At 35.8% G+C, this 26,275-nt stretch overlaps 3 protein-coding genes across 4 annotated transcripts; 1 reads left to right on the forward strand and 2 right to left on the reverse strand.

Moving 5' to 3' along the window:
- Positions 1-126: 126 nt before the first annotated feature.
- On the reverse strand, positions 127-9,064 carry LOC124635284 (N-acetylneuraminate 9-O-acetyltransferase). The gene is made up of 10 exons (XM_047171150.1): positions 8,724-9,064; positions 8,433-8,529; positions 6,552-6,655; positions 5,694-5,850; positions 5,107-5,368; positions 4,359-4,579; positions 3,451-3,741; positions 2,807-3,116; positions 2,263-2,504; positions 127-1,879 (listed from the first exon to the last, which is right to left on the reverse strand). The coding sequence occupies exons 1-10, from the start codon at positions 8,854-8,856 to the stop codon at positions 1,312-1,314; spliced, it is 2,385 nt and encodes a 794-aa protein (XP_047027106.1). The 5' UTR covers positions 8,857-9,064; the 3' UTR covers positions 127-1,311.
- Positions 9,065-9,413: 349 nt separating this feature from the next.
- LOC124635003 (ubiquitin-conjugating enzyme E2 W) lies at positions 9,414-21,687 on the forward strand. 2 transcript variants are annotated; one of them, XM_047170732.1, is made up of 6 exons: positions 9,414-9,554; positions 9,890-9,981; positions 11,979-12,081; positions 17,547-17,702; positions 18,099-18,174; positions 20,090-21,687. In XM_047170732.1, the coding sequence occupies exons 1-6, from the start codon at positions 9,531-9,533 to the stop codon at positions 20,101-20,103; spliced, it is 465 nt and encodes a 154-aa protein (XP_047026688.1). In that variant the 5' UTR covers positions 9,414-9,530; the 3' UTR covers positions 20,104-21,687. The 2 variants fall into 2 exon arrangements, with proteins under 2 accessions (XP_047026688.1, XP_047026687.1); XM_047170731.1 differs by lacking the exon at positions 9,414-9,554 and adding an exon at positions 9,689-9,812.
- Positions 21,679-25,588, reverse strand: LOC124635002 (putative inositol monophosphatase 3). Its single transcript, XM_047170730.1, has 3 exons — positions 24,910-25,588; positions 23,682-23,830; positions 21,679-23,421 (listed from the first exon to the last, which is right to left on the reverse strand). Exons 1-3 carry the CDS (start codon positions 25,409-25,411, stop codon positions 23,053-23,055), a joined length of 1,020 nt encoding a protein of 339 aa, XP_047026686.1. The 5' UTR covers positions 25,412-25,588; the 3' UTR covers positions 21,679-23,052.
- Positions 25,589-26,275: the final 687 nt, after the last annotated feature.

Raw genomic sequence — 26,275 nt, forward strand, 5'->3', positions numbered from 1 at the left:
TCGGAAGTCACCTCGTAATGTTTAGGTAAGTGAAAACCACTATTTCCCCTTAGCAGAGATGATTTTTGAGGCATTTTAAGATAACTCAAATAGGTACATAAAGTTGCATTAAATAAAAGAAGGCAATTAGCAATCATAATAATTTATTTGTGTTTCGTACTCACAATATTTACAAATAATGTACAATCCAGTAAAATTAAGAAGCGCTTAATATAAGTTGCTGGTTTCTCCAATACAAAATTAAAGTCAGATCTTAGATACTCATAAAAAAAAAATTATCATACAAGATCAAATGCTGTTTTTAAAACATTAGGATTGACCATTTTCAACTAATTTGAATCTCACTGTCCTGCATGCCAGCTTTGCACTACAATTTTTAATAAATAATATTTACAGGTTAATTATTCTGCGGTGCAAAATAAAAACTATACGTGTCAAACCTACATGGGGAAAGAAATTGCAAGCGGAATGAAGGAAAGGATATTTTTAAAACTTTTTACGAAAAATCTCGACGTGTATCTTACAGTGGTGTTAAATTAATAGCGTGGCCATCAGAATGATAAATGAACTAACTCCTCTATATAATATTGTTCTAACCACATTGACCAATAAATTATTACATGCAATTCAATTTCAGATCACAAATCACAAAATTAGATGTATCGACTATTGTTAACTGGCTAATAACCAGTTGATTTAACACATAGTTGATTTTTTTATGTTTAAATTACTTTTCTAATTTTTTTTTACAAATGGTTTCTCAGTGCCCGCATCCGCCAACCTTATAGAAAATATCTATATTTCTTTTTAATGTTCTTATTATGTTTACAGACTAGAGTTTAATACATTATATAAAAGCTATTATATACAAAATATTATCTATAACTTACACTTTAATTGTACAAAACGTTTCAGGTAATAATTACATAATTCATCTTCTTATTGGAACGAATATTTTCGTACATAATTCATTTCTTTGAGACTTTAAAAATCAAACCACATTAAACGCCTTTATTCCAATAGCTTTAGAGTATATTTTCCAATGGAAAATCAATTATGTAATGTTCATTACTATTCGTATGACACATACATTAATCACTTGGTGTTTTCTCACAATATTACTTTTAACGTGCAATTGCTTATTTAACAAAAATAAATGCACGAATACACAAGAAAAAATTTCAGTGGCTTGAAATTGAGATGTTTTCCAATCCACCATTTACTGCCAACATTTAAGAATTAGAATCATTGGTCAGCTCACTTTAAAAGCCTTAATACAAAATTCTCACTCGTGTCAAACACAGCTACAAACTAAAACATACCATCATGTATGCCAATAGGGACCAAAATCGCTAGAAATATCCCAAAATTCCTTAAAACTAACTTCCAATCATCTGGAACTGCGTACGGCAGTATCACACCAGTTAGTTTGTGAATCTCATGGGTCGTACATACGAAGATATACGAGGTAAGTATAAGATTAAGTATGGGGGCACTCGGTATGAGTACTAAGACACCATGTGTATCAGCTGCGAGCCATATATGAGACTGGCTTGCGAATAACTCGAGGGTTATGGTCCCGAACCATGCGAACATACTCGAATGTCTCATTCTCAGGGCTCCGGAGACGTTTCTGAGGATTATATAGCTGACTATGGGTAGGAAGGCGACGTAGGAATGTATTTCGTTGCAGTCGAAGGTGTTGGTGCAGAGGAACGTGAATGTGACGTATGAGCCGATGCCTATGAAAGCGAGGAGGGTTGCTGAGAGGGAACCGCCGGGGGGGAAGAGGTTGCTGTGGTTGTTGTCATCTAATAACTTGTAGCGACGAGAGAGGAGGTAGGCTAGGGCGAACATCATGCCGTATGCCATTGAGTAGCTGTGGAATAAATTGGTGTGATTAATATAGTGTATATTGATTGTGCCACAAAATTCGTCTAAGTATATGAATATTAAATGTGGTCATAAATTAAGAAAAATATGGAAATAAACTTACTACGTTTGGATTTCAAATTCTTTATACAAATGGCAGAGAAAAACAAGAAAAGCTGACGCCACCAAAATGTGGGTTTTGATTCTTTATGTAAATCTTCACAAAGTGCGCATATAACAAGATCCAAAATCACAGGACGGCGCCACGTTTTTGGTACACTATTAAACGCCTGTTTTGTTTTAAACTCCACAAAAACAAAATACCTACACAATCTTTACTTCTTTTAGAGAATATATGATTTTTTTTCTATAAAAGTAAGTTTAACTCACCGATCCTGCTTCCACTGCAACCACCACTGATGAATATCATCATCGGAATTCACAAACAACGCCTTCCAGGGCCTCGTGACGAATATCTTCTGGAAGAACACCTCGCTCATGTAGAGGATGGTCACGATGACGAGGAGGCCGATGATCTTCACTGCGATGTAGAGGTACTGGTAGGGCTTGGACTCTATGGTGTGGGTGGATGACGGGGTGATGTGAGGCGGGAGAGCGAATATTGCGAACATCTGGAAAAAATATATTGATTTGTGTAATAAAGGTGTTTAATTTGAAGTCAGTTTTTGTTGAATATGGGAAGGTTTCTGTGGAGATTCGTCTGAAAATATAATAATAAAACAAAAAAAAGTTTAATGTAATGAGGATTTCGTATGGTAGTCAAAATATAGGAGTATTTTTTTTTTAATATATGACAAAAAGGTTTGTACAACATACAAATATCGGTTTTTCATTTATTGAATTAATGTTTCAAGATGAATTAATTTATAATTATTGTGACAGCTTTTACAAAAAATCAAATAATATTACTCACCAAAGTATACCAAAACGAGACCAGCGGTATAAAACTATAAAACTGGTACGGCCTATTCATCGTCAGACACAAAACGACCGTTAGAAAATTCAGTCTGAAAATCACTCTAAAATATCTGACCAGGCCTGTGTCCCCAGTTTTCCAAGTATAGTAGAAATGTCCGTAGCCAGTGAGGAACAAGTAGGCGGAGACGAGTGCTCGAACTAGCATGTAGATGGGAAGGATCTTACTGGCTCCAGTCACTTGGTATACTAGGATAACCAGCTGCATCCAACCTTTCCATTCGTCGGTTTGTTCGCGGTGGAGAACTCTGAAATAGGAATGTTTTTGGTAATACAGGTATGTTTGTAGACATGATAGAAAGATTAAATTAATATTTTACTGTACATTATTATGACATTGGTATTTTTTTTTTAATAATAAAATAGTAGATAAAGTAACGTTGATTTAAGTTTTACCAAAGGTTTTAGTATTTTTCAGACCTTTATTACCAAAATTAAGAATTTTTTAAAAATATTGGGATTTAAAATATATAGTGTTTTATTATAATTTAACTCGTAGCAATTTTTTCATGATTTTCAACTTTTCGTACTTCTCTTTATAAACTTGAAAATATAAAAAAAAAATACAAAAAAAAAACTCACGTATTAGACCTGGACTCGTCCGTAAAGAACAACCCAAGCGCGAACACATACCCGACAGGCAACCAGAAACTCCACTCGGAGTAATACTTATTCTCCTTCATGAAGAAGTTGGTTCTGTCGCAGAGGTAGAAGTACGCCATGATGAGGCCGAGGCGGGCTAGTGCTGCGAGGGCGGAGGCCGGGGACTGCGGCGCCGGGGCTGCGGGGCGCGGCAGGGCGGAGTACCCGTGCAGGCGAGCTCGGCTGCTGGAGTACCACGAGTACGTGCCGTGCGCCGCCCACACCACTGCGCTACAGAAATTATACTGCTTTTTGCTATTGCTCAGGTTTAAGTTGAGTAAACCCTGCACTCACGTCCCCACTCGGAGACATTTAATGGTTACCTACTTAAGCTATTCCCTAGTGAAGGATTTGTATGACATTCCGTCACTAAGGAGTGACTTAAGTAATCATTAAATGTCTCTGAGTGGGGAGGTCAGAGACTTGACATAATGATTACTTAAGTCACTCCTTAGTGGCGGATTGTCAAAGAAATCCTTCACTAAGGAATGGCTTAAGTAACCATTAAATGTCTCCAAGTGCGGGTGTAAGTGGTATAAAAATTATGCTAAGTAACGAAAATAATATTTTATGTGCCCTTTCTCTGTCACGTTAAAATTAATTTGAATAAAATTAGGAAGAAAAAAAGCACAGGAAAACCATATTGTTATGTGTAAGCAAACCCTCAGATTTTTTATGCTACTTTTCTTTTCAATATTTGTTGTAATAGCTGCAACAGATACATAATCTGTGAAAATTTTAACTGTCCAACTATCATGGTTTTTATAAGATACAGCCTGTTGACAGACATAAATTCACCACTTGGGTATTGAGCCCTAAAAAATAAATCAAAAGCATTAATGTCTCACCACAACAAAAACAGTGCGAACGTCAATATCTGCAGCTGAGTATAGGGCTCCGGTTGAGCACAGCACGAGCCGTCGTTAAAGTTCATGTGGTCATTGCAGAACATGTTCAGCAGTAGCTGTGCCGCGTGACGCAGCGCCGTGCCGCTTAACACTACGTCACCACCGTCTTCAGCGACGAGACGGGCTGAGTTCCAGATTTTTGCCTCGCTGTGGGTTAGGATCTGTGAAAAGGTGATGTAGTGATCTTGATGCCAGCCTACTAATGACTCAAAGTCAAAGGTTTTTATTTCATATAGACCTATTACAGGTGCTTAAGAAACGTCAAGCTAGTTGCGCGGTTCCCTAAAAAAGTGGGTCTTGGGTAAGTGGGTGTGAGAAGAACCGGCAAGAAACTCCATAAGCAGTCAAAAGAGTGTCCTCTTTTGACTGCCTCGTTGGTCCAATTGTCGCATTTGGCGACTGCTCGGCATGAGGTCTCGGGTTAGATAAGGAAATATATAGGGGAGTACATAAGGAAGTACAACGAGTACATAGAGGTAGTACATTAATGGAGAAGATAAGGAAGTTCTTAAGCCAAGGGTGTGCGGCTGCACCTAGGCGTTATGATAAAGGCTACACTTAGTTCTAACCGAAGATAAGAGGCGCATATGGCCAGTAATACTTCCGCACTTTGGGGTTTTGCCGTAAAATATACATACACTGTTATCATCTGCCTTGATCATATAAAAACTTTTGAGTCAATACTCACCTCAATAGCGGCTCTATTATAAGCATCAATATCATTATTATTGATCCTCTTGTAATCATTCTTCAGTTTACTCGGATCGACCGACTCTATGGGTTTCCACAGTACTTGCGTGTTTCTCGCTGCAAGGGAATCTATGGCTTGTACCAAGTGCGTAAGGTTCCTTTTGTATTCTTCTAGAAGTAAGTCCGTGGTGTTGCGGGTTTTCAGAAGCTGTAGGCCGGTGGACGCTACGATTACTGAAGGAGGCTGGTCCGACCGCTGCCTGTTGGAAATTGAACTTTATTATAATGTATTTAGGGTTGAAATTTTAATATGAAGAGATACAAAAAGGAATACAAATAATAAAGGCATAGGTACATAATTTTGCAGTTTCTTCGTGCAAATTAAATACATAATTCAAAATGTACTAAGTATCGATGTTACCCTAAGTCTAAAGTCTAATGCCGACTTCCACTTAATCCACAAAACCGTCGTCCCACTGCAGGGCACAGGCCTCCTCTCACACAGAGAAGGATTGCGTGTTTAGTCACCACGATTTCGGACCATAAACCTTTTCATCTAAGCAAATCTATTAATGCTTAACTCACCACGTCCTGAACTGGTCCACCATAGTCTTGGAGACATCATCACTGTATATAAACGTGACGGACAGCCGCAGCTTATTGTCCACATACGTATAGTTGGGCATGCGATGGTCCACTGTGGAGTATGATGTGTCCATGTCGAGGCGGGTCCGGACAACGCCTGGGGAAATAGTAGTTAATATAATATGGGGTTTAATGGGAGTTAATTGATTGGAAATATAAACTTTAAACCTGCTTTTTTTGGAAGTTGTTCAAGTTGCTAAATAATGTTCAAACCAAAGGACATTAATCATTATTTTAGCAACGTAAATCTTAGCATCACGCGTAATATTACATAAGTGTCAAAAGTAACAGAGAGTGGAAAAATATTTCTTTTTCAGATCCAGCAAGTAATTTCGTACTTATAGGTCAGGTATGTACTTATCATGTATGAGTAATAGATACGATAAATAGATAATAGACACTTATTTAAGTAGAACTAGATAAAATAATCGGTTTTACTATTATGATTCACTACTTTTAAACTAGACAGATAGCAAAATGCCACTAAATTATTTATGATCAGTCAAAAAACTAAGTACATACCTAAATATCGTTAAACTGTAGGTCCCGACTGTTATTGAAAATTCTTGGCAGTCGTTATGGGCAGTCAGAAGCCAGTAAATCTGACACCAGTCTAACCAAGGGGTATCGGGTTGCCCGGGTAACTGGGTTGAGGCGGTCAGATAGGCAGTCGCTCCTTGTAAAACACTGGTACTCTGCTGAATCCGGTTAGACTGGAAGCCAACCCCAACATGATGGTTGGGAAAAGGCTCGGGAGACGATGATATGTATAAGAATATTATCATACTCCTAACTCACCTATGAAGTATTCATACAGCTGTTCCAGTCTGGAGTCACCTATGAAAGCGAAACTGTTGTATTTGCCCCAAAACGCGAGGTAGCGGAGACATCGCCTCGCGTCTCTGAAAAGTACATAATTTACTTACAGAAAACACATTTTAGAGGAGTAAAACGATTCCAGAAGGTAGAAATTCCATGTATGCAAAAAAATATTCACGAGGATTTTATCTTGTTCTTCTTATTGGTTTAACCTAGGTTCGTTTTCTCAAATCCGAAGGACGACCTATGACGTAATTAATATGTATTGTTTATTTATGTACTTTTATAGAACTCTGACTCCCGCCAGCGGTTTCACCTGTGTTCTTTACAAACTACTCTGTGCACCCAGGTATTAAGTAGCCTATAGCATTACTCAATAAATGGGCTATCAAGCAATGCAAGAATTATTCCAATCAAACCAGTTGTATGTGAGATTCATTTCATTTAAACTATAAAAAAATTCTACTTTATAATATTAGTATTTTAATTTATTGTTACAAAACAATTGGTGCCTCTACTTAAAACACAAAAATTGTGTAATCCAGACAGTATCACTTGATTAGTTAATTAGATCTAATCCGGTTATCAAGCCGTCTTAACTCAGTTACTCACAAGGCTATTCATTACATGTACTTAAGAATTGAGGGCACTGTCATTGCATTACATAGCCCTTGTATATAACTAATGTGCATTTTAATACATACTTTGTAACTTTACTACATAAATATGGAGATTTGCTAGGATGTGGGTGTTTTTGTAACCCTACCATACTAAAACTACTGGAAGAAGTTAATGAAACTTAGCAGTAGTATACATAGTCTATAAAAAAACTATGGTTCAGAATTTTGTTAACAGTGATAATACAGTATAATCTCACTAATCCGGCAGTATGATAGATCGGCACGTCCAATAGTCCGGCACCCTTTGCCCACGCCTCCCTCATCCCTCTATACCTGTGCGCTTTGGTCATTTTGTCGTCGACTATCAGTTTAACCTCAAAACCTCTCTATGAAATGCTTCATTTTATTTATTGCCTATGACTTTTTCTGTACAACCCAATAGTCAGAACATTCTAATAATCCGGTTTTTAATAGTGCCGTATTAGTGAGATTATACTGTACTATCATTTATTTCTACCAACTGGAATTTAGATATCTGATTTGAAAATTGTTGATGAGCAAATATTACTGAGTGATTGACACTTTTTTTTACTATCATTTTCTTTCTTGATAAAAACTAATTCATTCAAAAAAGTTAGCAAATATTACACAAAATGTTTGACAGGTGATTCACAATAGATTATATTATCAGTAAATCACTATACCAATGATTCATATGAAATGATTTAATATTGATTGATTTTATCTTATCAGTCCATTCACACAAGTCTGTTGTGAATTACTTGATAAGCATTACGCTGTAACGTAAACACTTCAATGTGGTTATACCGATTTCTAGAGGTAACTGGAAATTTTTAGAGTTTTGTCAATATATCATTATTTTAAATATTAGGGTATTTAAAAGGAATTTATTGAAAATAACATCATTTCGAGATTTTATTCTTCTGTGGAATAAAAACCATATTTTTATGATTCTATATGTAGATAGATTACAATTAGGTATATTACAAAATTTAACAAAAATATCTTTCATTTTTTTATACAAACAAGACAGGTAAGGCTTGATTGATTTTACAAAATGATCCATATAAACATTCTTATAAGATTTTTTTTTTGTAGTAATATAAAAATACAATTAGGGCTATATTTAACTGATCTGGCCTTCTCAAAACTAGGGACTTGGTTTACCCAAGCCAGGGATTTAAGAAGAGATGTATGATGAATTATGTAAAATACTTACGTTTTGGAGTATCTGTGCAGCATACAACCATAAGGCTGCCATTCGTGGTCGCCCTTGTATCGGCCCGATGTCAGAAGCCATGTGCAAGAGTCAGACCCTGCAAGAACCATTGAATATTTGCATTTAAATATACTAGACATGAAGAATTTAAATATACGAAATATCGGAGATGTATTGTCCTGTTTTTGCCGGAAAAATTGTTCAAAAAAAAATTGTAAATTGTTCGTGCTAGCAACCACAAAAAGAGGAAACAAAAAAAGAGGGAAATGATAGTTTTAAATCCATATTTACCATATCTGAGATGCAAAACTCCATGGTATCCAATAAACCCTATTACCAACACAAACGCTAATAATTTAGCATTTTCCACATTTAACTGATCTATTATCCACTCCGCTGAAGACTTTTTACTGTAAGAACCCATAGTTCCGAATAAATTCAATTATATTTTCGGCAAAACTTGAGAAAGACCACTAACGTAAATACAATAGCATTTCGTTTATATAACTGAAACGATATATTGCTATTTTCATTCAGCGTAAAAATTGTAAACAATTTTTGTTCAGCGATAGCAAAATAAAATGTAATATTAATTTTATTTCCATTTGTGCAATTTGCAAACAAACAACAAACTATTTCACATTTTCACAGATAATAAAATTCTTTGACGTTAAAAATTAGCAAGCACAGAATATCAAGAAAACTGACATTAGGCGACGATTTTAGAGGTGCCTATTTCTATTAGTTGATAGACAGACAAAATGTAAATTAGTCGATTTTTTACTACATACCGAAACTCACGAGAACGTATCCGAACTATTAAAAATCGTGATGACGTTTAATTACCTGTGTTGCAAAGAAAAGAAACGAACAAATATTTGGATTCTGGATCCCACTATTTAGATAAAACAATTTGTTGCAGTAATACGTGCTGCGCAGTTAAATTGTAAACTGTTTAAGTAATATTGTATGTGATAAATTTATGAAAGGGAAGTGAGCACGACAAATGTGAACATAATCCATTTTCATTGACATCATGATATAAATAGGATAAATATATTTTTATACTAGTAACATCAAACGTCTAATTGGATTACAATGGCGGCTATGTCCCCGTCTGAGGTAAGTAAAAAATAATTAAAATAATATACTTTACGAAACTCATTAATCGTCAATGCTTGAAGTATATTAAGTCCGTCAAATAATAGTACCGAAACGGTTACATAAATATCTATGAATTCGTAGATCTAACGAGGTCCGTATTGTGACAGATTTGCTATTAGATTTTTTGTCAGAACTCATAATTTTATTGTTGAGGAAGAAATTTATGCCGTAATGTTGAAACTTGTGAATATGAATATGTTTCCGCAGCCCTGGAAGGTAGCACCTTGTGTAGCAGTTATGAACTTAGGACTTATTAAGTTTGTGGGTATAAATATCGTACGATGTGTTTTTAGCGGAGATTACAAAAAGAACTGATGTCCCTGATGAAAGAACCGCCACCAGGAGTCACCGTAGACGGAGATCAGGCCAGCCAAAATCTAACACTGTGAGTAAACACTGCACTGCACATTCGATACAAAAGCATATTTTCAAGAAGAACCATTATTTGTTTGAAATAATAGGTATGTAAACAGCAATAAATTTTATTCCATCGCCTTGCATTATAAATAATGTTTTGTGCACAATAATAGCATGGTAAATATAGATGTTTTGTTTAAGCTCTTGTCTGAACTGAGTAGAGTTATTAGTGGTGCCAAAACAACATTTTAAAGTGATGTAAACATTGATATATTTTGAATAGTTCTCAATGCAGTACTTCCTTGTTTCAAAAGAGTATCAAAGCTATATTTAAAGGATTGTAACAAACCAAAGAATATTAATTTTATATCATTTGATTTCAATTTTCTATTGTAAGATAATTAAATTGCTACTTTAATAAAAATGCCATAAAATATGATAGTATCATAAAAAGTAATTTAAAAAAATGCTTTACAACAAAGAAATCACTTAAAATCATATGATGTAACTAAGTAGTGATTGTTCTGTGGAGCTATTTAGCAATGTTTATGTCATGTGATGTTATTTATTCATGCTTTGATGTTGTCATGGCCCATGTGTTGCATACACTAGTATACTTTAAATATATTATGTCTTATTGTCCATTGCAGACACTTGTTTTAAGATTTATATGTGAATTATAGTAAGTTTTATGGACGTAATTAATGTAGAAGGTAGTCTGAGTAATGCTGATCTTGCTCCAGTGCTTTACAAGTTACAAGGTATATATAGGTCTGACACTGATTCGGTTCATCCATTGAAGAGCTATAGTATCACAATCTGATAGACAGAAAGCAATATTCTTCTATTGCTTTTGTCATATCAATCTTTTTAATATATTTTTCAACCACCTCCCTTAGCCTTGAGCAAATAGATAATGAATTTATTTTCAAATATACCATGGTTATTGTACAATGAATTTGACCCTTCCTGCTAATGAGCTCCATAAATTAAAAAATAATTACTTGAACAGCAATAATGTATGGTGCAATTAATAACTAATTAGTGCAATCATGGAATTGCCCAATAATTTGTAAAAAGTGTAGTCATTATTAATTTAATTAATGGTCACAGAATAGGCCAATGGCTGATAAAACAAAATTGTCCCATCATCTTTTTATCATCCCACTACCAATTACTGTAGGCCTCCTGTTATACAGAAAAAGATTAAGCGGTAATAATAATACCTTGTCTAACAAAAATAACTGTCTATACTTAAATTAAGTGATTATTGTGCACATCAAAATGAACTACTTGTAGTGCTATAGTCATCAGTTTTCAAGCTGTCTTTTTCCAAAGATAATTTGGCCTGATTCAAATCATACAATTGTCAATGAATTTGCATTGTGTCCTTTTTTTGTGAATATGCTATTTTCAAGGTTGAAAGGTAGAGGATTTACTATAACATAATAGCTTTAAAGGTTATGGCACATTATAGCGGCACCGAAACAGCACGGCTCCACACCAGCATTTAAGTTGTCATTCAATTTAGAGCATTAAATCGTGTATATTATAATATATTTCGTAATGTCAATATGTAAAAGCCAACGGCGAGCAGTCAGCGCGCTTGCCGCTTCCACACAACTCGACTCGCCGCCCGCATGCTGCAAGCGAGCGGTCGTCATGCGTACAGCGCGCCGACGGCGTGCTAATTGCGCGCCGACTCCGAGCCGGCAGCGAAACAACGTCATTACGTCGTGTTCGATCATAACATCAATCATAATCGTCTTAAAATAATATTGAGTTTGCGGTGACAGCAAGCTTACACCTCGCGGCCGGCGCGCGGCCGGCGCGCCGACGGCGAGCGAACGGCGCGCCGACGGCGAGCGGACAGCGCGTGGTTGGCGCGCTGGCAGCTAGCCGTAGTCTTAATTCGAGGCGACGCCGTGCTGCAGCCGTGCTGTTGCGGTGCTGCTATAATGTGCCACAAGCTTTAGTCTAATATTATCGTGTCATGTTTCTAAGTAAGTGATTTCTGTTTGTCAGGTGGACAGTTCACATGGAAGGTGTTCCCGGCACATTATATGAAGGCGAAAAATTTGTATTGCAATTTAAATTCACAAACAAGTACCCGTTTGACTCTCCCGAAGTAAGTACTGCTGTTTTTTTTTATTTTAATTAAATGCGAACTTTTTAAGCTTAGTTGCTATGCCAAATATCGAAACATTTGACTTCAATAATAACTGCTTATCTAATTTTGCAGTTGTTAAAATAACTAAAAATATTTATTATCCTTAAAATGACACAAATATCTATAACCAGGTCATTCTAATTATTATTTGAATTGCATATGGAATGTAATGTAGGTACGTGTGTGTACAGGAAAATATAATCCTTTTAAAAAACGTGAGTGACCATGAAGTAGGTATGTACGTAATTCGCCTTGGCACTTTTACTACAGACATGCCTTTTTATAGTGTTTTTTATATTTGCCATCAATGACCACCATTACAGGCTGTCCTAGATAGATCAAAGTTACAAGCAACCAAATTCGCGAAATAACCTACCTGAACAGATTTCTCTTAGTCTTTTCGTAAAAATATATTTTGTTTGATGATATACAAGCTGTTGATTTGCATTTGTGCCATAGTTCAGGAGGAGGACATACAATACGTATATAATCGATTGGAATTACAGTAGATGGGAAATAACTAATATGCACTGCTTTTTTTGTCATTGTAATGTCGTGGTATTTCAGAAGTAATCCAATTTTATGAATGAAATTTATGAGTGATCGTTGCGTATGCTTTGTGTTTGCATTTGTGTGAGGGCACAGCACGGTTTTAAGGCGACACACGCGCCAAGTTTAAATAAGGCTAGATGACATTTACGGAATTCCGAAAAAAAATTAAAGAAAAAAAAATTACGTACCAATTTTTTTATTGATTTGGGTCGAGAATCATTAGCATAATTACCTCCTTGAATATGGCACGGATGCAAATCATCAGCTTGTATAAATTCACAGGGGTACGATAAATAAATAATAGCAGTCCAAATACGATCAAGTTAGGTCTTAATTCACATATCTGAGCTAATCAATTTTATAAACAAGAATTAGTGACGAAATTCGGTAGTAGCAACACTATTCCTAAATTATATGATATGTATCAGGTATCTAAGGAGCGCCTTTTTACCCTGCTGCGGGAAATTGTGCTCCCGGGACGTGGGCAAAGCCGCGGGGAACTAGTACTAACTACATAAACATGTAGGTCGCTACTTGTTTCCGCGAGACTAACGGACCGGGTTACGAATAATATTAACTCGAGATAACTCCGGATTAGATTAGCTGAATTGGGTTACCGGATAAATTGTTATCGACGACAGTGCAACTTTGTTGTGCTTACTAAGTATTGGACTGCTTGAATGACACAATAATGTTTAATTGACAATTTGTTGTGACTCATTTGTCTTTTAAATAATATGATGATGAACATTTTTGGGGAATCTTCCGTCTTTGTAATTTATAAGGCCTCCTAGGCTGCACTCAGGGTAGTTGTTTAATTTGCAAATTAAACATATCTGAACTTGCCTCATGAATTACCTACTCTGTTTATTGGTGAATACCTCATGAAAATCCTTGTAGTATTTTTTTCTTTTCTTTTCTTGCGGATACTGTTTTATATTTGTAGTGACATATATTTTCTTCTACCATTTATCAACGAACCTAAAAACATTTTGTGATGATCAATTATTCTCCTATTATCTAAACAATTTTAGAACGAAACCGGTTCTTCCACAACTATTTAAATGTAACGAGTTTCTTGTCTATTTTTACCTAGAAATAAAATAATTTCAACGTCTTGTACCTACTCTCAATGCCAATAAAGATAATTAATTTGCTACCATTAAAATTAATTAAAATTCTGCATTTAAAAAAACTATATACCACCGTAACAATTGCACTAATTATCTCGGTTCAACTGGCTTGCAGTTTTTAGTGTTTATAAAACTTTACCCTTGCACCTTGACGGTATTTTCTTAATGCCATAAAAACTGTACTTATTGCTTAATGACTTAATGTATTTACAAAGTCTGCTAACAAAAAATTGCATTTACTGGCCAACTTTAACATTAACAATAATTATACTTTCATGCAGAAATTGGTAAAGCGCTTTCAGTTTCGAAGATAGATCTTAGCCTGCATAGCGTGAGTGACCTATTAGTTATTTCAGTTTTTATTAAAAATTGCAATGAATTACCCAGAAGTAGGTAAAGTAAAAAGTTAAATAATGTTGAATCAATGCGTATTTGAGCTGACATTTCTCGAAAGTTAGAAACATGCTGAAACATTGTTGGTAGATAATGGTAGTTCTATATGTGGCATCAATAACAAAATTGTATCGAAGTATAATGCCTCGTGGTATTCCGATCCAAAGGTCAATTATAGCAACCGAAATACAAAACTACACAACAATGTACTCAAATTATCGATTATCATTAGCCCATTTGTATTTATAACTGAAGTTCATTCGATTTGTAATAATCGATAGACTTCGAAGCCTTGCATATGTTAGGTTTAGCCCACAGTATGAGTGATGCATCGGCTCTGCTAATCTGGTTAATAAATTAATCCAATTAAATCATTTCAAAGTTCACAGAATTTAAATTGTTTACATGCTATTACATTACCTATGTCTGAAATATTTACCTACACAGAAAAAGACGTGACGTGATGTCTATCTTGCAATTGGTTCGAAACTTGGAAACGAACAAAAATAATAATATACATCACATATTAACAGTAAATGAAAAGTTGTGAAGTCTTGCTCTCTTATTAAAGATCGTATTCTTATTTTTATCTATTCGTAAAAAAAATAATGTGTAGGTACGGGATTTATACTTACATTTCACTACTATGTATTTTTTACGTTTCTGCTAGCGATTTAATTGTAGAAAGACATTGACTGAAATCCTCGCCTTATAAGGTCTAAAACTGTCCAACTCCTTTTTCCATCACGGCAGGATAATCAATGCTCATGCATCTTCGAAATTCAAACAAGCCTTCGTCCAGAAACCCCTAGTTACGATCAGATAATCCTTTAAATTTTATTATGCCCAGTATTGGTGTCAAGTCAGTAATATCTATTTCTGCAGTAACTGTAGCAAGCTGTCAATGCAGACATCGGTTTAATTGTGAATAAGTTGAAGCGGCGCTGCGCCATTCTCTAGTGCTCGGAATTTGCTATAAACTATTTTCAGATCGTTCGCGTTGTAACAGTTATTATGCTTTGAGGAAAAACTTTGTTTAGCTGTAGAAAATTAATTCTTGCATCCACTTTTGGGGTATATTAATGTCGCCTAATTCGTCAAAACTGTATCTTTCCAGTTGGAATCGCGCGCGCGGATCGAATAATGAATTTTGCGAAGAGGGCTTAAATAGATCACGTATAAAATAAGCCGTAAAAAAAGAATAACTATGTTCTAAGCTTGAATCGCGAATCTATGTGAGATAAACGCAGAACACAAATCGTATTTGAAGCAGCGCAAAAGTAACTGCTAATATGAAAACCATTATTAGCGTATTACATAAAAAAGTACACAGAAACCAACCGCTTCATTTAGCAAGTATCATCTACGTAAATATACGTAACAGACTCCACTGAACTTTCGCGTGGCGTATTTACCATGGAGAACAAAATGAAAAGCGAAAATGTCATAACGGAAAATCTCCTAAAAAGAGTACCGCGCCAAAATGCGGGTGTTCGGGGGACGAGGAACATTACTAGCTCCGCCCTTAAACACCTTCTTTATACCTTAATTTTTGGTTATTCCAACAATCGTTGACCAGATTTCCCAAAGAACTCGAACGGCTCGTTAGTTTACTCGTAAATGGTCGTTATGCCCACCGTCCATATATTTGATCTAGAAGAAGGGGCTTGACCTACCTGCATTATGGCATCTCCGTTCATCTTCCCTTACTCTGTGGTATTTACTAATTAATGCTATCTAGGAAATAGGTTTCACCTACCTATGTCCTTTCGTACCCATTTGCATATCGACCAGTCACGCCACTGTATTTATAGAGTACAAATAAGCCGTTTTTTACATATATGTATATAATCTGCATTAAAATTTTGAAGCCGGTTTTCATGTAATGTCATGAGCCAGTCACATCCTTGGCAGTCGTTACGGGTAGTCAGAAGCCAGTAAGTCTGACACCAGTCTAACCAAGGGGTATCGGGTTGCCCGGGTAACTGGGTTGAGGAGGTCAGATAGGCAGTCGCTTCTTGTAAAGCACTGGTACTCAGCTGAATCCGGTTAGACTGGAAGCCGACCCCAACATGATTGGGAAAAAGGCTCGGAGGATGATGTCATGAGCCATCTCTGAAATGACTGAACTAATTTTGATAGTACTTGATAATGCAGAAACAGAAACATCTTTCTTTTGATTTAAGGTAGTTCTTCGTATCCTACAAATTCTCAATATTATGTCCACAGATGGTTGTAAAAGATTCTGATTATACCAATATTTTATCAGCTGCGTATCTGGTATCGTATCTTACCGTATCTAGTTTATTATTGATTCAGTTGCTGGGTAACTAACTGGCTGTTTCAATATGTAATCAAGTTCAAGTGCAAACCTGAACACACGAGATGAGAATATTAAGCACGATAATTTTACATCTTTACTAGCTTCTGCCAGCGGTTTCACCCGCATCCAGTGGGAACCTCTGCATGAACCCGGGATAAAAAGTAGCCTACAACCGTCCTCGATAAATGGGCTATGTAACATTTTTTTAATCGGACCATTAGTCCCTAAGATTAGCGCGTTCAAACAAACTCTTCAGCTTTGTAATGTAAGTATAGATTCATATTCATATAAGAGAAGACAAATCATATCATTGCGGGCAAGCTATACTAACCACGGGCGACATCTTTATTTTATCCGTATACGGGAAGTAGTTCAAAGCTGACACGAGTGTATCCCCAAGAAACATCTAGTCCTTACTAAAATATGTGTCTATGCTCACAAAATGAGTCACACCGCTGCAGTTCTCTAGTTAAGAGCAAATGAACTGGCTCGAACAATGTTCGGAGTGGTGGGCGGTAATCCCTCGCGCTAAGTGACTTTAAATCGTTTATTAATTGTGCTCCGGATTCTCGGCGTAACGCGCCAGATAATGCTCTTGTTAAATCAAGCCTTTTGTATCTAGAGGCTTAAAAATTACGGCTAGAATTAGTCACGGTATTTAATGTATTTGACGCTTTCTCATTAGAGGCCATTAGAATGAAATTTTCTTACTAACTAGGTATATATTTAAGGGCATATGTTCCAAGGAGTATAGCAAAATATTTTGCTATCGTTTTGTCTTTTCTGTAATTCTGCTCTTATCAGATGTCCTGAAAGTCTTTCAAGGGATGACGACTTTCAGAAAGACGTGATACTCTTACGCCTGTTTCTTGTTCTTGGGCGACTCCAAAATGATTTAACACTCACCGGAATCTGGCAATTTTTAAAAACATCGAAGTAGCCAATAAAATAGGTCCTCACCTCCACCCAGCTGTCTCCTGAAGTTTTCTCCGTCCTAAACCATGTTTATTCTGTGCTTCCAGGTGACGTTCATAGGCAATAACATACCGATCCACCCGCACGTGTACTCCAACGGGCACATCTGCCTGTCCATACTGACGGACGACTGGTCGCCTGCGCTGTCCGTGCAGTCCGTCTGTCTGTCCATCGTGTCCATGCTCAGTAGCTGTAAGGAGAAGGTAATCTAACATTTTATATGGGGTATGTTAATATTATTTGTCTGACAGCCAGTCAGCCAGGGGAGTTCATACAAAGTAAAACACTGGTATTAACCTGAATCTAATTGGACTAGAAGCCAACATTGAAAACGGCCAGGCAGTCGGTCACTCTGGAAAATATACTGATCAAGGCATATGCATCGCCATCTCCCCTTTGTAAGATTGATTTTCAGAAGTTCTGCTTTCTGACCAGCCGTAACGACTTTTGCAAACTTGCCTTCCGAAACACGTAGGAACTTGTTACGACTCGCCAAACATTGCATTTTCTAGCGAAGAAGACCTTATGCCTTATCAGAGCATTAGAAATTTTAAAAAATCTGTTCAAGAAAATTCAATCTGCTTCATTTCACATTTCAGAAACGACCACCGGATAACTCATTTTACGTAAAAACCTGCAACAAAAATCCTAAGAAAACGAAATGGTGGTATCATGGTGAGTACGAACCATAATAATATTTAACTAAAATTATCCAATCAATCAAATTATTACCCAATCGGGGACATTCGGATAACCAGACATAGTGATGTCTGAAAGTTAGTTTAATTTTTTCCCACTAGGATGAAGTTAACATTATTTTTTTTGTTCATTTTGTCTCACTCCTTTGTAATTGTCTTGGTCCCCAACAAGGGAATATTATCAAAATGCATGTCAGCCACAACTCATATTGTAATATGCGTTATCTGACTAGATAATGTTATCGCGGCCGATGGAATCTTGTACAATCAATACATTACTTGTCCATGTTATGTAGGATAAGAGTATCAATATTTTTGTCCAACTCACAACTTTGTTTGTGTTGCTGTTGTATTATGAATATTAGAATGGATGACCTTTCTGGATTTTTTAACAATCCCAAGAATGAAAATTCTCTGTGGTCACAATTTGTGTTAAATAAATCTCACTTCATAAAGAAGACGGATCACAATCCATACAAAATTGCCCCACGTCCTATAACAATGTGACGTATCTCAAAAAAAAGATAAAAATGTTTAAAAAAATATGGCATACTCTCCAATTCATTTTTTTTACACCTTCATACGAAAAAAATGCTTTAAAAATTGTTCAGGCGCTGTTATGAAAACGTCGTTCATAGAACTATTAATGGACTATTTTATTAAATTGTTTTTTTGTTTGATAGAGTATACCTCACAGGTGGTCCCATAATCATCAGGTCAGGATCTGATGATGGAAACCCTGAGAAATTCAGGGCAACTTTTGAAAGTTGTAGGCATGCGAAGAATAAAAACTTGACTATAAGGTGTATGTCTTATAACAATATGCAACAGTGAAGATTTGGAGCTGACCTGATGATGGAAACGAAAGAAGGTCGAGGGAACTCGACAACTGAATATGTGAACTACCTCGTGTTTGGGCTTGTATTATTTGTATTGAATAGACCTTTGCAACAGTGAAGATTTGGATCTGATCTGATGATGGAGACCAGAGAAGAGCGAGGGAACTCGACAACTGAATATGTGAACTACCTCGTGTTTGGGCTTATATTATTCGTATTGATGAGAACTTTCCACTTATGCGGATAGTGACAACTGTGCTTGTCACTGAAAAGCCAAAAATAGGAAGAAGTCGGTGGGGATATAAACTTAGGTACATCCATTAGACACCGACTTCTGAGGTAGTTTACATATTTTGTTGTCGAGTCCCCCCGACCTTCTCTGGTCTTCATCATCGGATCAGCTCCAAACCTTCACTGTTGCAAAGGTCTATTCAATACAAGTAATACAAGCCCAAACACGAGGTAGTTCACATATTCAGTTGTCGAGTTCCCTCGACCTTCTTTCGTTTCCATCATCAGGTCAGCTCCAAATCTTCACTGTTGCATATTGTTATAAGACATACACCTTATAGTCAAGTTTTTATTCTTCGCATGCCTACAACTTTCAAAAGTTGCCCTGAATTTCTCAGGGTTTCCATCATCAGATCCTGACCTGATGATTATGGGACCACCTGTGAGGTATACTCTGTCAAACAAAAAAACAATTTAATAAAATAGTCCATTAATAGTTCTATGAACGACGTTTTCATAACAGCGCCTGAACAATTTTTAAAGCATTTTTTTCGTATGAAGGTGTAAAAAAAATGAATTGGAGAGTATGCCATATTTTTTTAAACATTTTTATCTTTTTTTTGAGATACGTCACATTGTTATAGGACGTGGGGCAATTTTGATCCATCTTCTTTAACCCCTACAAAATTGGTATTGTTTTTATACAAACCTTCTCTCTTTCCATCTCCATTTTACTTCAATGGTGTGGGAAATACATAATTTTTGACTAACTTCAGACAATAAAACAGTTTCTAGATAGTGACATAAATTGTAATGTTCCAGATGACTCCGTCTAACAAAACATCGCGTCGCTGTATCGAGCACGGACGATAAATCTCAGTATGTGTTAAGTGTTATAACTATACGGTATGTTATTGTAAACTGTTATGTACATACGACGCGACGCGCGGGAACACGCGGGCTGCGGCGCCCGCCCGCTCCCGCAACACGGCTGCTGATGTCGGCGACGATAAATTCACCAGTATGAAGATGCTGCCACGTATTGAACATGTGGGTAAATACTACAACCCAACTGAAATCGGCTTCACGTGTGCTGTCTACGATGTGCGTCCAATTAGTTATAACATCTACCCGAATAAGTTACAACTTGTTTGCGTCCAACTAATTGTTGTCCTGTGTCGTCGTACTTGCAAACTATTGTAACATTCACTATGCGGTTTGCCCAGATTGTTCAATAATGCAGCTGTGTACTAAAATTTATAGTTAGTGGAAAATCGCTGCTCTCAATACCCTACACTATGGAGATACACATGCATTGGAAATAATTATGTGCCTAAAAATACCTTCACATTTATGTTCATGCCCAATGACGTGAATTCCTCTTGGGTTGAGACAGAGTTCGAAGCTAAGCTATAAATACTATCATACAATGGAGGGGATTTGTCAGTGCTAAATTAAAGATATACTTGTAAGTAGAGTAATAGGGTATGAACTAATAATGTACCGCATATTGGTCTTGTTCGCGCATCAGTCATCCTTTGTTTAGTTGTATATAATTTTTAATTTTTATTATTGTGATTTTACCAAGCAATTGCAATTTACTCATGCTATGTCAACATTTACTCTCAGCTTCAAGTGTACTCTACATTTTACAACTGTATGTCACATGAGGCTTGAAGCATTTTATTCGAAATGTAACAAAAATCAATCTATTCAAAACCATTATGAAGTTTATTTCAACTTGTGATTCTGCATTAATGCTTTGGGAATTTTAGTCAACGCTTAATGTCTGTTCATATTAGTTCATTACGTAGCCAGTCGTAATTATTTTCATAGGATATTTTGTGAGCATAATGAAATGCAATAACTTCAATAATTTCTGTTTTTATATTTGTAGGTAAATATTCTACGTGATGATGAATGTAATTTTGTATGAAATTTTATTTACGTATGTCAATAAGGGATTCATTGAATCATAGACTAATATTATATATGCAACATAGTTATACTCGCTGTGAATATTTGTTCATACACCATCCGCCGCCGGAACTGCGGACTTCATATTGAACCTCTTCGCAATGCATCCAAATACTAGTCTACTACAAAGTATTGTCAAGTGATTTAGACCAAACAAATTACAGAAACATAATGGTCTCTGACAAGACGTTTTATATAATAATATTCCCCTTTAATTTTGCAATATACCGGTGCTATGTGGAGATCGTTATAAATTCACTTTTGTCAAAGTTTTGTCATGTTTTATGATTGCAAACTTTCACATTAGGCTAGCAACACATTCCTGTATTATTAGATAACAAATTGCTGGGTGATGTGTACCTTATGATTTACGGAAATGCATTAATTGTGTATTAATGAAACAACCTGCTTAATTTATTGAAATAAAAATATAGTTAAACATGTTTTCGTAATTTTATTCCATTTACCTATAAATTATTGCACACTATATTGATGTGTGAGGCACAACAAATGTCATTTAATATGAAAATAATTTAATTTTTAAAATAAATTGAAAAAGTTTGAAGAATATTGCAGTTGATTAAACCCATTTAAAGACAAAACACGAAAATAAGTAATATTATGACACAAAACACAAATAATGACAGAATATACTTATACACTAAAATAAATAATAATTGAGACAGGTCAAGGAGCCTAACCTGGCCTATGGTACCTTTGCATAGATTTAGGATCCCACAAGTATATTACACAAAATCAATCCATTGGTTAGGTCTCTAAAACTTGAAACATTTTAGATACGTAGGTATCATGCAATAATATTTTAATCAATTGACATCATCCCATAATTTTAAAGACAATACAAAAGCAAAACAAATACCTAGCATTTTTATTCCACATCCCTGTCGAACCATTGGTCTATTCTTTACAATAATGGAGTCATATATTATTGTAAATTGTTGACTCAGCCACAATTAAAATAAACATTCAAAAGAAGACTTCAATAAACATAATTCTATAAACAACCACTATTTCCAAAAATGAATTTGATTCACATGATTCGAGTTTCGTAAATTGCACAACATACTTATGTTAAGTACTAGCTAATTTATTTAAATAATTAATTAATATTATTTCGTTATAATGAGTACAAATAAATAAGTTAAACATTTTAAGTCTCTCACTTAATTACTTAACAACAAACATTTGTACAAATCGGATTTACATAAAAATATATTTTACAGATCTACTAGGTTATGTTGTCCCTAATTTCCCGCGCAAATACTTAACAGCAAACCGAGGAATAAAAAGTTTACTGATAATTGTAGTCAGATTTGCCATAAAGTTGTTTGAATTTGTGACAGGTTTAAAAACTTATATTAATACATAAATAGAAAAAAAAAACTTGCAAACTTATTAAATGTTAGGTGTAAGTAGGTATTCTAAAATGCAGGAATGGAAAGGAATTTAAGTTTTTAATTTTAATTAAGGTGCTATAGAAGGCATTTATTTTTGTCGTATCATTACATTTTAGTTACAACCTTTATTTTTTAATCCATCATTAATTTCACAGCCCAAGCCCACAATTTTGTTTTTCTATATCAGCTTAGTCATTAATTACTCCAAAATTTGATAAAACATTAATAAATTAAACTTCACTGGAAACTTTCAAGTGAGTCATCTATAAACTAGTATGATGAGTACTAAGTATGTGCCACAAGACTAGACACAATAAAAATAAATACTTTTATACCCAGTCGAGCTTAGCACTACATCTTTGATAACCACATCCCAACAACCTTCTGTTGCTAGATTAACAACACAACTTGTAACTTGTCCACATAGTACTGATGGTCGAACCTGGTCACAAGGATACCTCCTGAGACCTTCACATCACTGTCAGCTGAGTAATCGATGTTCTCGCCTTTGATCGTCGTCATCTTACCTCGGACAGTCTTAATGATGGCGTCGCCAGCGCACAAGTCCCACTTCTTAATAGCTGTGGCGTGAAGGTACACGTCATATGTACCGTTGACGACTTCCATCACCTTGTAGCCGGCGCCCGCGGCTGACGAGACCGTGGTCTTCGGCCCATACGCTGACATCGCTAGCTCCGACACCTTGCCGGGGTGTGAGCGGGAGACCACCACTCGAGGATGCTCTTTGTTCTCCTCTTTCTGTAAAGTGATGGGGTCAAAACTAAAGTTACTAGTACAAACTTTTAATATGGTACGAGATATTACGCGACGATATTTGGTAATGTTCAGAAATAGATTTTTCAACCAATTTTGATATTTCTTACGATAAAAATCTGTTTGACCTTTTTTGCATTTCAAGTGATACTAAAACATGATTGTAATTTAAAATAAAATGCTATCCAGGGTGGTTTTTCGATTTTTATCATAAGTAAATTTTAGCAGCTGAACTTGAAACTTACATGGGTCGCTTTGGGCATGTTGGTTGATGGCTTCTTGGTATACCAGCCCCAGTAAGTTTTAGGAATGAAGGGGTAGTGTATGACCCCTATAATAGGCACCCCCTTCAGAGCCACACACACCATGGTTGTCACATACTCGTACAAACCCTCTGCAATTATATAAGTTCAGTTTTTAGTTGATGTTTGTTCATAGGACTTGCTGATGTTAGATTAAGTGTGGAAGAAGATATGCTGCTCTATCTATGGAATAAAGGCAGAAAGGTGATATTGATTCATAAGACAGTTGCTATCTAATATTATTAATTTGAATGACAGATTTTTAACACTTTCATGGTTACATGATAGAGCCAATTTGGACAGTATGAAAAACAGTGGAGAAAAATGCGATCCCTGAGACGAATAGTCTCCATTATCAACTTTAGCTAATATACTATTAATTTCAAACAATAAAAAATCATCATGTCACTTAACAGTGAAAACTACCATTGAACTCATTAATATTATCAATGCACAGCATAACTAATTAGGTAGGTTACGCAATCAAACAAGTACCTTGTTACTATGAGTATGTTATACATACATGTTAAGGCAGCTACAGCTTTATTCAAATGCTATGAACAATGTTTTGTATATAAAATATAGCATTCACATAAACTGTGATATAAAATTCTTCAAGATAATTGATCATGCCAGTAATTTTTTTAAAACTAGGATTCAACAATTTATTAAGTCTATTGCAAATTGGTCATTATCTTACAAGTTCTAATTGGAAAGTGGCTTTTATTGTCTAACCCAATTACAGATCATAGGTCCCAATTTTGGGAAAACACAAGGCAGTTAGCTGTATACCCTAATATCAAGAAGTGAAATAAAACTTCTCACAAGATCAACTCAGTCAAAAATAAAGCAATAAAACCTATATACAAACTTTTCAGTATTTTTATTGCCTCTTATCAGTATGGTTGGCAAAGGCCACACTATGAACAGACGTATTTTAATTTCACTAATCTGTCAAGCAAAAATTCTATAAAATAGTTTTACAAGTACATACAACCTCCTTGGTATTGTATGTATAATGCAATATAAATAATTTATACATGGGTTCGCTAAAATAATATGTCGTAAATTGTACTTGCTGAGTAGCCAAATTCCTTCATATTGTTACAGGAAACCAATAGTTGCATATTGTTCAGTGTTGGACTGAAATATGAGGATTGTAATAAATTACCTGTGTACTCCTTCGTGGCGTCCAAGGGGTCGATCCACACACTGACATCCTTCACATATACCAGCTCATCATTCATGTACTCCACTATACTGTTCCCTGGCAGAGTCTGTTCGATATCAATCGCAGGCTGGTCCTCACAGCTCGTCCCACTCTTTGTGTGCTCCTCGGAAACCACCGTCAGCTTCGGGAACGTGTTCTTCAAACTATAGTACATTAAGCAATGCGAAGCGTAATCTGCATCGGTAACCGGGTCGTTCGCCCCTTCCAGCGTTTTACCTTTGCTTTTAACATTTAATTCATGGCTCTTCCCATCCATCACCTTCTTACCACCCCGCTCAGCGGCCACAACAGCCGCTTTTAATAAACTCTTTAAATTAATAAGGTCGGTTTTCTCCATAGGAAAACCAGCGTTACCAGTCCGCCAATAAATTATTAAAAATAGTATAAATCCTAATGTAAAACATGCGAATTTATTCACTCTTAAAGTACCACCAAAATTCATTTTGGTATTGTTTACTTTATTTTTAATTTACAGCAATTGTATTATTGTTGAGAGTGTGATGTGAGGCGTGAGCTCTTTTCAAAACATAACATGACAGTGACATGACATGTGACAAACATTGCAGCGGATGAGCGGAGCTGCAGCAGATGCAGAAAGTCTCTGAACTTTTTCGTTCGGATAGTCACCTTAGAAGTAGTTTTCAACAGGAAACTCAGATTTAGTAAGTTTTCTATTCTATTCTATTTTTGAATATGGCAATCCGTGTCGATGTCAATTCGACGATTCTGCCAATGACAAGTGGGATGACAAGCAAGTAGTGCTTTTAATGAAAAAAAAAATATATATATACATATATTGATTTAAGACGGAGCTGTGGCCGATCTTGTGTAACTTAATGTGTTAGTAGGACGGCACTGAAACAAACAGAAATACATTTACATATATAAAAATAACAAGAAAATGTTAGTAACACATAACATACATATACCACAACCATACAAACTGAGGCCTAAATATAGGCCACAGTTTATAATTTAATATTGTTTTGATGTATAAACATCAACAGCATCTGGAGCAGTTCTGGACAGGAGTGGGATAAGAGGGAACGGAAATTAGTAGGGAGAGGAATTTTAAGTTTTTGGAGACGACCATATAAATCAAAGGATGAGTTGTTAGGACAGTCAAAAAATATATGGTCCAGGGTACCCTCATCCAGTCCACACTCGCAGAGGGATGAATCCTGCACCCGAATTTTGCGCAGAAAGACCGGTGTACAACAGTGACCTAACCGTATTCTGCACAGGACTGAAATTACCCTTTTAGGGTATTTTTTAAATTTTGAAAACCACGGTTTTGGTTTTACAA

This window comes from Helicoverpa zea, chromosome 12 (assembly GCF_022581195.2).
Source record: "Helicoverpa zea isolate HzStark_Cry1AcR chromosome 12, ilHelZeax1.1, whole genome shotgun sequence".
NCBI classification, from domain to species: domain Eukaryota; kingdom Metazoa; phylum Arthropoda; class Insecta; order Lepidoptera; family Noctuidae; genus Helicoverpa; species Helicoverpa zea.